The following is an 11,892-nucleotide window of genomic DNA, read 5'->3' on the forward strand; positions in this document are numbered from 1 at the left end:
GTGCAGAAGCTCTTTAGTTTAATGAGATCCCATTTGTCAATTTTGGCTTTTGTTGCCATTGCTTTTGGTGTTTTAGACAAGAAGTCCTTGCCCACATCTATGTCCTGAATGGTATTGCCTAGGTTTTCTTGTAGGATTTTAATGGTTTTAGGTCTAACATATAAGTCTTTAATCCATCTTGAATTAATTTTTGTATAAGGTGTAAGGAAGGGATCCAGTTTCAGCTTTCTACATATGGCTAGCCAGTTTTCCCAGTACCATTTATTAAATAGGGAATCCTTTCCCCATTTCTTGTTTTTGTCAGGTTTGTCAAAGATCAGATAGTTGTAGCTATGCGGCATCATTTCTGAGGGCTCTGTTCTGTTCCATTGATCTATGTCTCTGTTGTGGTACCAGTACCATGCTGTTTTGGTTACTGTAGCCTTGTAGTATAGTTTAAAGTCAGGTAGCGTGATGCCTCCAGCTTTGTTCTTTTGGCTTAGGATTGACTTGGCGATGCGGGCTCTTTTTTGATTCCATATGAACTTTAAAGTAGTTTTTTCCAGTTCTGTGAAGAAAGTCATTGGTAGCTTGATGGGGATGGCATTGAATCTATAAATTACCTTGGGCAGTATGGCCATTTTCACAATATTGATTCTTCCAACCCATGAGCATGGAATGTTCTTCCATTTGTTTGTATCCTCTTTTATTTCATTGAGCAGTGGTTTGTAGTTCTCCTTGAAGAGGTCCTTCACATCCCTTGTAAGTTGGATTCCTAGGTATTTTATTCTCTTTGAAGCAATTGTGAATGGGAGTTCACTCATGATTTGGCTCTCTGTTTGTCTGTTATTGGTGTACAAGAATGCTTGTGATTTTTGTACATTAATTTTGTATCCTGAGACTTTGCTGAAGTTGCTAATCAGCTTAAGGAGATTTTGGGCTGAGACAATGGGGTTTTCTAGATATAAAATCATGTCATCTAAAAACTAGATATAAAATCATGTCATCTAAAAACTCTCATGATTGAGAGTTTTTAGCATGAAGGTTGTTGAATTTTGTCAAAGGCCTTTTCTGCATCTATTGAGATAATCATGTGGTTTTTGTCTTTGGTTCTGTTTATATGCTGGATTACATTTATTGATTTGCGTATGTTGAACCAGCCTTGCATCCCAGGGATGAAGCCCACTTGATCATGGTGGATAAGCTTTTTGATGTGCTGCTGGATTCGGTTTGCCAGTATTTTATTGAGGATTTTTGCATCAATGTTCATCAAGGATATTGGTCTGAAATTCTCTTTTTTGGTTATGTCTCTGCCAGGTTTTGGTATCAGGATGATGCTGGCTTCGTAAAATGTGTTAGGGAGGATTCCCTCTTTTTCTATCGATTGGAATAGTTTCAGAAGGAATGGTACCAGTTCCTCCTTGTACCTCTGGTAGAATTCGGCTGTGAATCCATCAGGTCCTGGACTCTTTTTGGTTGGTAAGCTATTGATTATTGCCACAATTTCAGAACCTGTTATTGGTCTATTCAGAGATTCAACTTCTTCCTGGTTTAGTCTTGGGAGGGTGTATTTGTCGAGGAATTTATCCATTTCTTCTAGATTTTCTAGTTTATTTGCATAGAGGTGTTTGTAGTATTCTCTGATGGTAGATTGTATTTCTGTGGGATCGGTGGTGATATCCCCTTTTTCGTTTTTTATTGCATCTATTTGATTCTTCTCTCTTTTCTTCTTTATTAGTCTTGCTAGCGGTCTATCAATTTTGTCGATCTTTTCAAAAAACCAGCTCCTGGATTCATTAATTTTTTGAAGGGTTTTTTGTGTCTCTATTTCCTTCAGTTCTGCTCTGATTTTAGTTATTTCTAGCCTTCTGCTAGCTTTTGAATGTGTTTGCTCTTGCTTTTCTAGTTCTTTTAATTGTGATGTTAGGGTGTCAATTTTGGATCTTTCCTGCTTTCTCTTGTGGGCATTTAGTGCTATAAATTTCCCTCTACACACTGCTTTGAACGTGTCCCAGAGATTCTGGTATGTTGTGTCTTTGTTCTCGTTGGTTTCAAAGAACATCTTTATTTCTGCCTTCATTTCATTATGTACCCAATAGTCATTCAGGAGCAGGTTGTTCAGTTTCCATGTAGTTGAGCGGTTTTGAGTGAGTTTCTTAATCCTGAGTTCTAGTTTGATTGCACTGTGGTCTGAGAGACAGTTTGTTATAATTTCTGTTCTTTTACATTTGCTGAGGAGAGCTTTACTTCCAACTATGTGGTCAATTTTGGAATAGGTGTGGTGTGGTGCTGAAAAAAATGTATATTCTGTTGACTTGGGGTGGAGAGTTCTGTAGATGTCTATTAGGTCCACTTTATGTAGAGCTGAGTTCAATTCCTGGATATCCTTGTTAACTTTCTGTCTCGTTGATCTGTCTAATGTTGACAGTGGGGTGTTAAAATCTCCCATTATTATTGTGTGGGAGTTTAAGTCCCTTTGTAGGTCACTGAGGACTTGCTTTATGAATCTGGGTGCTCCTGTGTTGGGTGCATATATATTTAGGATAGTTAGCTCTTCTTGTTGAATTGATCCCTTTACCATTATGTAATGGCCTTCTTTGTCTCTTTTGATCTTTGTTGGTTTAAAGTCTATTTTATCAGAGACTAGGATTGCAACCCCCGCCTTTTTTTGTTTTCCAGTTTCTTGATAGATCTTCCTCCATCCCTTTATTTTGAGTCTATGTGTGTCTCTGCACGTGAGATGGGTTTCCTGAATACAGCACACTGATGGGTCCTGACTCCTTATCCAGTTTGCCAGTCTGTGTGTTTTGATTGGAGAATTTAGCCCATTTACATTTAACGTTAATATTGTTATGTGTGAATCTGATCCTGTCATTATGATGTTAGTTGGTTATTTTGCTCGTTAGTTGCTATAGTTTCTTCCTAGCCTCGATGGTCTTTACAATTTGGCGTGTTTTTGCAGTGGCTGGTACCGGTTGTTCCTTTCCATGTTTAGTGCTTCCTTCAGGAGCTCTTTTAGGGCAGGCCTGGTGGTGACAAAATCACTCAGCGTTTGCTTGTCTGTAAAGTATTTTATTTCTCCTTCACTTATGAAGCTTAGTTTGGCAGGATAGGAAATTCTGGGTTGAAAATTCTTTTCTTTAAGAATGTTGAATATTGGCCCCCACTCTCTTCTGGCTTGTAGAGTTTCTCCTGAGAGATCAGCTGTTAGTCTGATGGGCTTCCCTTTGTGGGTAACCCGACCTTTCTCTCTGGCTGCCGTTAACATTTTTTCCTTCATTTCAACTTTGGTGAATCTGACAATTATGTGTGGAGTTGCCCTTCTTGAGGAGTATCTTTGTGGCTTTCTCTGTATTTCCTGAATCTGAATGCTGGCCTGCCTTGCTAGATTGGGGAAGTTCTCCTGGATAATATCTTGCAGAGTGTTTTCCAACTTGGTTCTATTCTCCCCATCATTTTCAGGTACACCAATCAGACGTAGGTTTGGTCTTTTCACGTAGTCCCAAATTTCTTGGAGGCTTTGTTCATTTCTTTTTATTCTTTTTTCTCTAAACTTCCCTTCTCTCTTCATTTCATTCATTTCATCTTCCATCAGCGATACCCTTTCTTCCAGTTGATCGCATCTGCTACTGAGGCTTCTGCAATCTTCGCGTAGTTCTCGAAACTTGGCTTTCAGCTCCATCAGCTCCTTTAAGCCCTTCTCTCCATTAGTTATTCTAGTTATCCATTCTTCTAATTTTTTTTCAGTTTTTAACTTCTTTTCTATTGTTTTGAATTTCCTCTCGTAGCTCAGAGTAGTTTGATCGTCTGAGGACTTCTTCTCTCAACTCATCAAAGTCATCCTCCATCCAGCTTTGTTCCGTTGCTGGTGAGGAACTGCGTTCCTTTGGAGGAGGAGAGGTGCTCTGTTTTTTAGAGTTTCCAGTTTTTTTGCTCTGTTTTTTCCCCATCTTCGTGGTTTTATCTACTTTTTGTCTTTGATGATGGTGATGTACAGATGGGTTTTTGGTGTGGATGTCCTTTCTGTTTGTTAGTTTTCCTTCTACCAGACAGGACCCTCAGCTGCAGGTCTGTTGGAGTTTACTAGAGGTCCACTCCAGACCCTGTTTGGGTGGGTGTCAGCACCGGTGGCTGCAGAACAGCGGAATTTCGTGAGACCACAAATTCAGCTGTCTGATAGTTCCTCTGAAAGTTTTGTCTCAGAGGAGTACCCGGTTGAATGAGGTGTCAGTCTGTCCCTACTGGGGGGGTGCCTCCCAGTTAGGCTGCTCAGGGGTGAGGGACCCACTTTAGGAGGCAGTCTGTCCGTTCTCAGATCTCCAGCTGCATGCTGGGAGAACCACTACTCTCTTCAAAGCTGTCAGTCAGACAGGGACATTTAAGTCTGTGGAGGTTCTTGCTGAGTTTTTGTTTGTCTGTGCCCTGCCCCCAGAGGTGGAGCCTACAGAGGCAGGCAGGCCTCCTTGAGCTGTGGTGGGCTCCACCCAGTTCGAGCTTCCTGGTTGCTTTGTTTACCTAAGCAAGCCTGGGCAATGGCGGGCGCCCCTCCCCCAGCCTCGCTGCCGCCTTGCAGCTTGATCTCAGACTGCTGTGCTAGCAATCAGCGAGACTCTGTGGGCATAGGACCCTCCGAGCCAGGTGCGGGACACAATCTCCTAGTGTGCCATTTTCCAGGCCCGTTGGAAAAGCGCAGTATGAGGATGGGACTGACCCGATATTCCAGGTGCCGTCTGTTTCCCCTTTCTACTAGGAAAGGGAACTCCCTGACCCCTTGCGCTTCCCGAGTGAGGCAATGCCTCGCCCTGCTTCGGCTCGCGCACAGTGCGCTTCACTGACTGTCCTGCACCCACTGTTAGGCACTCCCTAGTGAGATGAAACCGGTACCTCAAGCAGAAATGCAGAAATCACCCGTCTTCTGTGTCGCTGGGGCTGGGAGCTGGAGACTGGAGCTGTTCCTATTCGGCCATCTTGGCTCCACCCCGAGCTGTTTCTTTTGTTTGTTTGAGATGGAGTTTCACTCTTGTTGTCCAGACTGGAGTGTAATGGTGTGATCTCAGCTCACGGCAACCTCCGCCTCCTGGGTTCAAGTGATTCTCCTGTCTCAGCCTCCTGAGTAGCTAGGATTACAGGCATGCACCACGATGCCCAGCCTTTCACAGCTGGGAAGTGGAGCCTGGGCCTGAGGTCTCCTGTGCGCCTCTCTGCGTTGGCGCCGTGGACCTCTCTGCCCATTTATTGGATATTTCTGTGCCAGTCCTGATGGTGTACTCTTGATGGGCCTAATTCATTTTATCCCTATTACTGCCTTAAGAGGAAAGTACTATTCCTTGTTCATTTTGTTCACTTTCTCTGTTCTTTGGTTGAGAAAACCCTAGCTTGTCTCTTCTTTTGGCTAGGATTGTTGCAGGACAAAGACTATGAACAATCCTGGTTTTCTTCTTCTTCTTCTAATTTTTTTTTTTTTTTTTTGAGACAGAGTCTCATTCTGTTGCCCAGGCTGGAGTGCAGTGGCATGATCTCAGCTTACTGCACCTCCGCCTCCTGGGTTCAAGTGATTCTCCTGCCTTAGCCTCCTGAGTAGCTGAGACTACAGGTTCACGTCATCACACGGGGCTAATTTTTGTATTTTTAGTAGAGGGGAGGTTTCACCATGTGGGCTAGGTTGGACTCAAACTCCTGACCTCAGGTGATCCACCCACTTAGGCCTCCCAAATCTCTGGGATTACAGGCATGAGCCACCATGCCTGGCCTGATCCTGGCTTTCTTATATGTTCCCTAAAGCAAGCTTTCTTAACTTGGAGGCCACAGATGGACTTCAAGGGTAATGTGAATCCTTTGAAATCACATGCAAAAGTGTTTATGTGTTCATGCCTGCATTTTTCAGGGGACAAGGTCTGTAGTTTTCATTAAATTCGCAAGCTGCTCCATGACCTTGCACCTCCATCCCATCCCCGCTCCCCGCCCCCAAAAGTTTTAAAATACTACAAAAGTAGCCATGAAACAGCTTACGGTTTTCATGCAAACTATAGGCACATGGCACCTGGTACTGTTGTAAAATGGGGATAAATTGTTCTGGACTCATTAACAAAAGCTGTTTCAGGGCAGTACATCAGGAGATGAGGCTAGTAACCATCTCAGCTGATTTGAATAATAGTGAAACTTGTATAGTTCAACACCTGCCCCAGGTGCAAAAGGAAATTTAAAATTTACTGGAATCCTGCTGTTAGCCTTCATACAAAGGCATGATTACAGTTTTGGAAAATTCTGAGTATGTCTCGTAAAGAAATGTTTTAAAATCCAAGTGAGTACTTGAATTCTGGATAGGCAGATGACTCAGAATGAAATAGCTTAACAGCATTGCCCAGAATGTTGGAACAACTTTGTAATTGATGAGCACTGACTGTGGTTAAAATAACAAGCGTTTGACCTGGGAAAGGGAATGGCTTTTTCTGCCAAAGCCAGCCACTGGTTCTCACCTTTGGCCCACGTCTGCTCTTTGGGAGGCAGCACTGGAATTCCCCCAGCATTTTGCACGTTCTATGCACCACAGCCACTCTGCTCACACTGTGGCCTTGTCTTTTCAGGGAAACTCATGGAAACCTATTGTTCGCAGAAACACACAAGGTAATTTTTCTTGCATGAATGGCTGTTGTAATGCTTGTACAAGCTGTTACAAATGATTAGATACTACTCAGTGCTTTAATGACTTGAGCTTGTGTTACGATTAAACATAGAGTTGGAAAGATGTGACATTAGAAGTGAAAAAGTTGTGCAGATTTAGCTCACATTAACCTGTGTCTTGGTTAACACTCTGAGCAAAATGCCAGTACCAAGGCAGGTGGGATTAACAGAAGTATAGCATGCAAAAGAAAGAAGGTGATATGGCACTTTACTCTGAAATTTTTTGTTCACCTATGGGTAAGTTAGTTTAATAGGCCATTGTTAAACTGAGTTTATTGAGGAGAGTTGGCAATATGGAAAATGAAAAAAACATGTAGAATATTATTCCTGGGAGTTGGTTCCTCTGCCCAGTTAGACCATGGGAGCAGCTTGTTTTGGGGCCTTTTTAAAAATAGTACTTGAAGATTCTCTAGTAAGGGATTTTAGCTATCTGCCCTGTTCTATAGCTTTTGGAAAAGAAATTTTAAAAAAGGTGTAAATTATTAATGAAGGCCTTACCTAATTAATTGCATTCACTAATTAGTTGCATTAATACCACAATATGTATTAACAAGAAGGAGAATTGACGCCCAGCAACGTGACCTTTCAAGGTCACACTTAGAGACCTTTTGGTAAATAAATGTATTGAAATCATGATTTTATATTTTGCTAAGTATTTTTTTAATCTCATTATGATGGATTGGCAGAAACTCTTTTTCCCCTGCAGCCTCAGTTTTCCCATCTGTAAAATGTGGAGCTTTGACTAAATGAACTGTGAGCCCTTTGAACTTTAAGGGTAATTGCATTGTAACTTAGCAGCATCTGTCTTTTGTTTTGTTTTCTAGTCTTGTGTTTCCCATTATGAGCCCCTCTTTTCTGTTTACAGGCTAGACGGCTTTGGAGATAGTAAAAATGTCCTCAATGACGTGCAGCATGGAAGGGAAGACGAAGACGGCCTTTTTACCCTCTAACGATGCAGTAGCATGTTAGATTGAGGATGGGGGCATGACACTCCAGTGTCAGAATAAGTCTTAGTAGGTTTCTTTGTTTCATAAAAAAGACTCACTTATTCCATGGATGTCATCGATCCAGTTTTGCTTTAGTTTCATGAATGAAAGGTACTTTAGAGACCACAACTTCTCTGTCCATGCTCTAAATCATCCCTGTAGAATCACTGCTAAGTGATCTTTCACAGTACACTTGAACACTTTCAGTCACGGTGAACTCCTTGCCACACACAAGGGAGTCCATTCAATCTCAGAGCAGTTCTGAGATTAAGAAATATTTAAAGCAAAATCTGTCTCTGGATGACATCTGCCTATAGGTCCTAGTTGAGCTCCTTATGCCTATACAGAACATCTCTTCTTTATTAACTGCTGGATCAGTGTTGTGTGAACTAACAGGACAAAAAATCTATAGGCTCCGTCAGTCAATAAGACTGATTTTTTTTTCCTCTCTTAAAGGTAATGTCAAGAGAGTAGAAATCCAAAAGATGGTTACCTTTGGAGAAACATGTGCTTATTCCATTAATGTTGCTATTGCTCTAAGCATGCTGGGAAGTACTGGAGAGCTGTTCACTCTTCAGGTATTGGAAGGAGAATCTCATGTTTCTCTGAATTTCCTTGCTTCTGGGATACAATTTCTTGTTCTTTTGTTACCCTAATCGCCTTCATCTCATGTGTATTTGTATCTCTCCTTTTATGTCTGGCTTTCAGAGTTCATTGTCTCACTGCAGGTATGATATGAGCAGCACAGAGCCTATGGTTCATTAACAATGCAGGAAATGACATGGAATCACACCATAACTGTGACTCACTTCTTTATTTTTTTTCTTGAGACGGAGTGTGCTCTGTTGCCCAGGCTGGAGTGCAATGAACAATCTCGGCTCACTGCAACCTCTGCCTCCCAGGTTCAAGCGATTCTCCTGCCTCAGCCTCCTGAGTGAGCAGCTGGGTTTACAGGTGCGTGCCACCACGCCCACCAATTTTTGTATTTTTAGTAGAGATGGGGTTTCACTGTATTGGCCAGGTGGGTCTCCAGCTCCTGACCTCAGGTAATCTGCCTGCCTCGGCCTCCCAGAGTGCTGGGATTACAGGCTTGAGCCACTACACTTGGCCAACATTGAATCACTTCTAAAACTCCTAAATTTTCTATTATTTTCTTTTCACATTTGAGTGTCTTTAGAGGTGACCATAGTGTCACATCCTAATTCTTGCTTGGGGAATTTAATTTTGGAAACAGGGAAGAGTCCGTGGGAGTAAAATGTGGTGAATGACAGGGATATTCAACCAGGGGCAGTGCGTGGATGTGAAAGCAAGGCAATCCAAATAAGTTTCTCTAAATATAATTCATGGAAATACGCTCCTCAGTAACAACAGGTTTAATTTAAAACTTTAATAACTACTAACACGAGGAGCCCTGGGAGAGAGATTAAAGCAAACAGTTGTTGAATGAATGAATAAAAAACATGTGTGCCTGAGTGAGGGGGGCTTCTGGCTGGGTAGAAATGTGGAAAGTAAACCAGATCTGAAAGACGTTTCTGTGAAGGACTTCCCAGCATGTTTAGAGCAATAGCAACATTAATGGAATAAGTACGTGGTTCTCTAAAGGTAGCCATCTTTGGATTTCAACTCTCTTGACATTACATTTGAGAGAGAAAAAAGTCAAGTCTAATTACTTGACTGGTGAAGCCTATAGATTTTTTTGTCCTATTAGTTCACACAACACTGATCCAGCAGTTAGTAAAAATCCCCCTCACCTGGGTACTTGGAAAAACTGGCCCAGGGCAGCCTGACTTCTGATTTGTTCAGTTGCGGTTGGGCAGAATGATTGGCGCAAATGATGAAAACAATGAGCAGCAGATTGGCAGCTGTTTCTTTTCTTTTCTCTTCTATTTTCTTTTCTCCTATTTTTGAGATGGAGTTTTGCTGTTGTTGCCCAGGCTGGAGTGCAATTGCATGATCTTGGCTCACTGCAACCTCTGCCTGGTGGGTTCAAATGATTCTCCTGCCTCAGCCTCCCAAGCACCTGGGATTACAGGCGCCTACCACCACCCTTGGCTAATTTTTATGTTTTTAGTAGAGATGGGTTTTGCCATGTTGGCCAGGCAGGTCTTGAACTCCTGACCTTAGGTGATGTGCCCGCCTTGGCCTCCCAAAGTTCTGGGATTACAGGCATGAGCCACTGTGCCTGGCCCTTTTATTTTTTTATTTTTATTTTTTAGGTAAACTTGGCTTTGATGTCAGCTTAAGATACTTAAAGTGATTTTGTCTAGTGTGCTAAACTCCAACATTTATTTAGAAACGTTGGGGAAGTGGGTCTAGAGCCAGGTTCAGGGCCTGAATTTCCCCATCTGGCAAATGGAGTGGGGCTAGATGGCTTTGTGTATGTAGTCAGGTTATAATATCTTGTGAGGTAATGATACATTAGTAGGTTAGCATGAGCTATCCCTAACTTAGCTCACGCTCCCTATCCACCTTCCAAAAACACTGCCATTATCAATGTCACTACCAACTTGGGTCTGACTAGAAAAAGAAGACAACAGACACTTCGTAAACAGAACATTTAAACTCAATGAATATTACTTTTCTGTTTTGCAAAGAGGTATTTTCAATCGATTCCCAAATATATTTCTGAAACTCCTTGTACCAACTCAAACACTGACATGGGCAATCATAGTATTTTAGAGCTGGTAGTAGCCTCCAGGAGCCTCTGTCCTAGTAGTTCTCAATGTTAGCTGAACAATCAACTGGGGAGCTTTTTAAATGCCAATTCCTGAGTCCTACCCTTTAAGAGATTCTTTCTGTAATTGGTCCAGGGTATGACTTGGGCATCTGAATTTTTGAAAAATGTCCCAAAGTGGTTCTAATGTGGAACCAAGGTCTGAAAAATGCTGGTCTAGCCCGGTGGCTCTCAAACCATCCACTTCAGACCAGCAGCCTCAGCATCACTGGTACTCGATAGAAATGCAAATTCATGTCCTTCACTCCATACCTCCAGAATCAGAAACTCTGGGGGTAGAGCCTAGCAAACTGTATTTTAACAGACCCTCCAGATGATTCTGATGCACGTTAAGAGTTTGAGAAATGTTGCACCGTAGTAATTCCTAACAGATTAAGCGTTCAAGAGAAGAATCTCCCTTTACCAGGGCTGTGTGGTGGTGGGCTTGGCCAGACAGAGGGTCAGGAGCTTCCAGTACTGGGGGCAAAGGCCCTGCTGCTTCACCTCCTTTAAGCTGACGTCACTTTCTGCCTGGATTCCTGCAGTATCTTCCTAATTATAATCTCCGACTTTACTCCTTTTCCTCTCTGTTCTCCATGCTGTGGCAGAGATACCCTCTTTCAATACAGGTATGGGATTTGTCCCCTGACTTCCAACCCTTTTCATCCTTGGCCCCTAGACCTACCTAGAAGCAGCACACTTAGCTCTGGCTGGGGCAGAAGTGGCAAACTCTGATGACTTCAGAGGCCAGGCAGCTGATACAGTTGAGGGAGTTGAAGGCAGATGACCTGGGCCATGATAAATTGGAGTGTGCGTATGTCCACTTAAGGGCATTAAAATTTAAAATTAGTTAAAATAATTTCCTGGGCAAGCAAAGCATGGCTGTGGGCTAAAACAAGGTAGCCAGTTTGAGACTGGGAGTAAGGGGTGGATTTTAGTAAAAGATGAATTAAATAAATATATAATTCTTATACTGAGACTCCTTGATCAAAGGAGGCTATGGTTGTAGTTGTTCCTCTCATTCCCTCTTTGTGTAATGAGGATGAATTGTTAGCATCTATAAATAACTTTTTGGTATCTATTGTATGTGGGACCCAGGAGAGAGAATTGCCTCTTTTAAGGAGCTTCACATCTGAATGAGACAAAGCACACATGGGAAATGCAATAGAATAGGCCGGGTGTGGTGGTTCATACCTGCAATCCCAGCACTTTGGGAGGCTAAGGTGGCACATCACTTGAGGCCAGGAGTTTGAGACCAGCCTGGCCAACATGGCAAAACCCTGTCTCTACCCAAAATACAAAAATTAGCTAAGCTTGGTGGCGGGTGCCTGTAATTCCAGCTACTCGGGAGGCTGAGGCAGGAGAATCGGTTGAACCTGGGAGGAGGAAGTTGCAGTGAGCCAAGATCACACCATTGCACTCCAGCCTGGGAAATGGATTATGACTCTGTCTCAAAAAACAAACAAACAAACAGACAAAAAGGTAATGCAATAGAATGGAATCAATGTTGTTTTTCCATTTCCATAAGGAAGG

General features: G+C 42.5%; 1 protein-coding gene across 2 annotated transcripts in view; it reads left to right on the forward strand.

Annotated features, from left to right (window-relative positions):
* The window catches only part of TIMD4 (T cell immunoglobulin and mucin domain containing 4), a 43,048-nt gene extending 35,273 nt beyond the window's left edge, over positions 1-7,775 (forward strand). For both annotated transcript variants that reach the window (XM_055285487.1, XM_055285488.1), the window contains 2 exons: positions 6,564-6,603; positions 7,526-7,775. In XM_055285487.1, the coding sequence (XP_055141462.1) occupies positions 6,564-6,603; positions 7,526-7,610 (125 nt within the window). In that variant the 3' untranslated portion in view covers positions 7,611-7,775. The remainder of the gene's footprint in view (positions 1-6,563; positions 6,604-7,525) is intronic.
* The last annotated feature ends 4,117 nt before the right edge of the window (positions 7,776-11,892 follow it).

Source organism: Symphalangus syndactylus, chromosome 7 (genome assembly GCF_028878055.3).
Source record: "Symphalangus syndactylus isolate Jambi chromosome 7, NHGRI_mSymSyn1-v2.1_pri, whole genome shotgun sequence".
Taxonomy (NCBI): Eukaryota; Metazoa; Chordata; class Mammalia; order Primates; family Hylobatidae; genus Symphalangus; species Symphalangus syndactylus.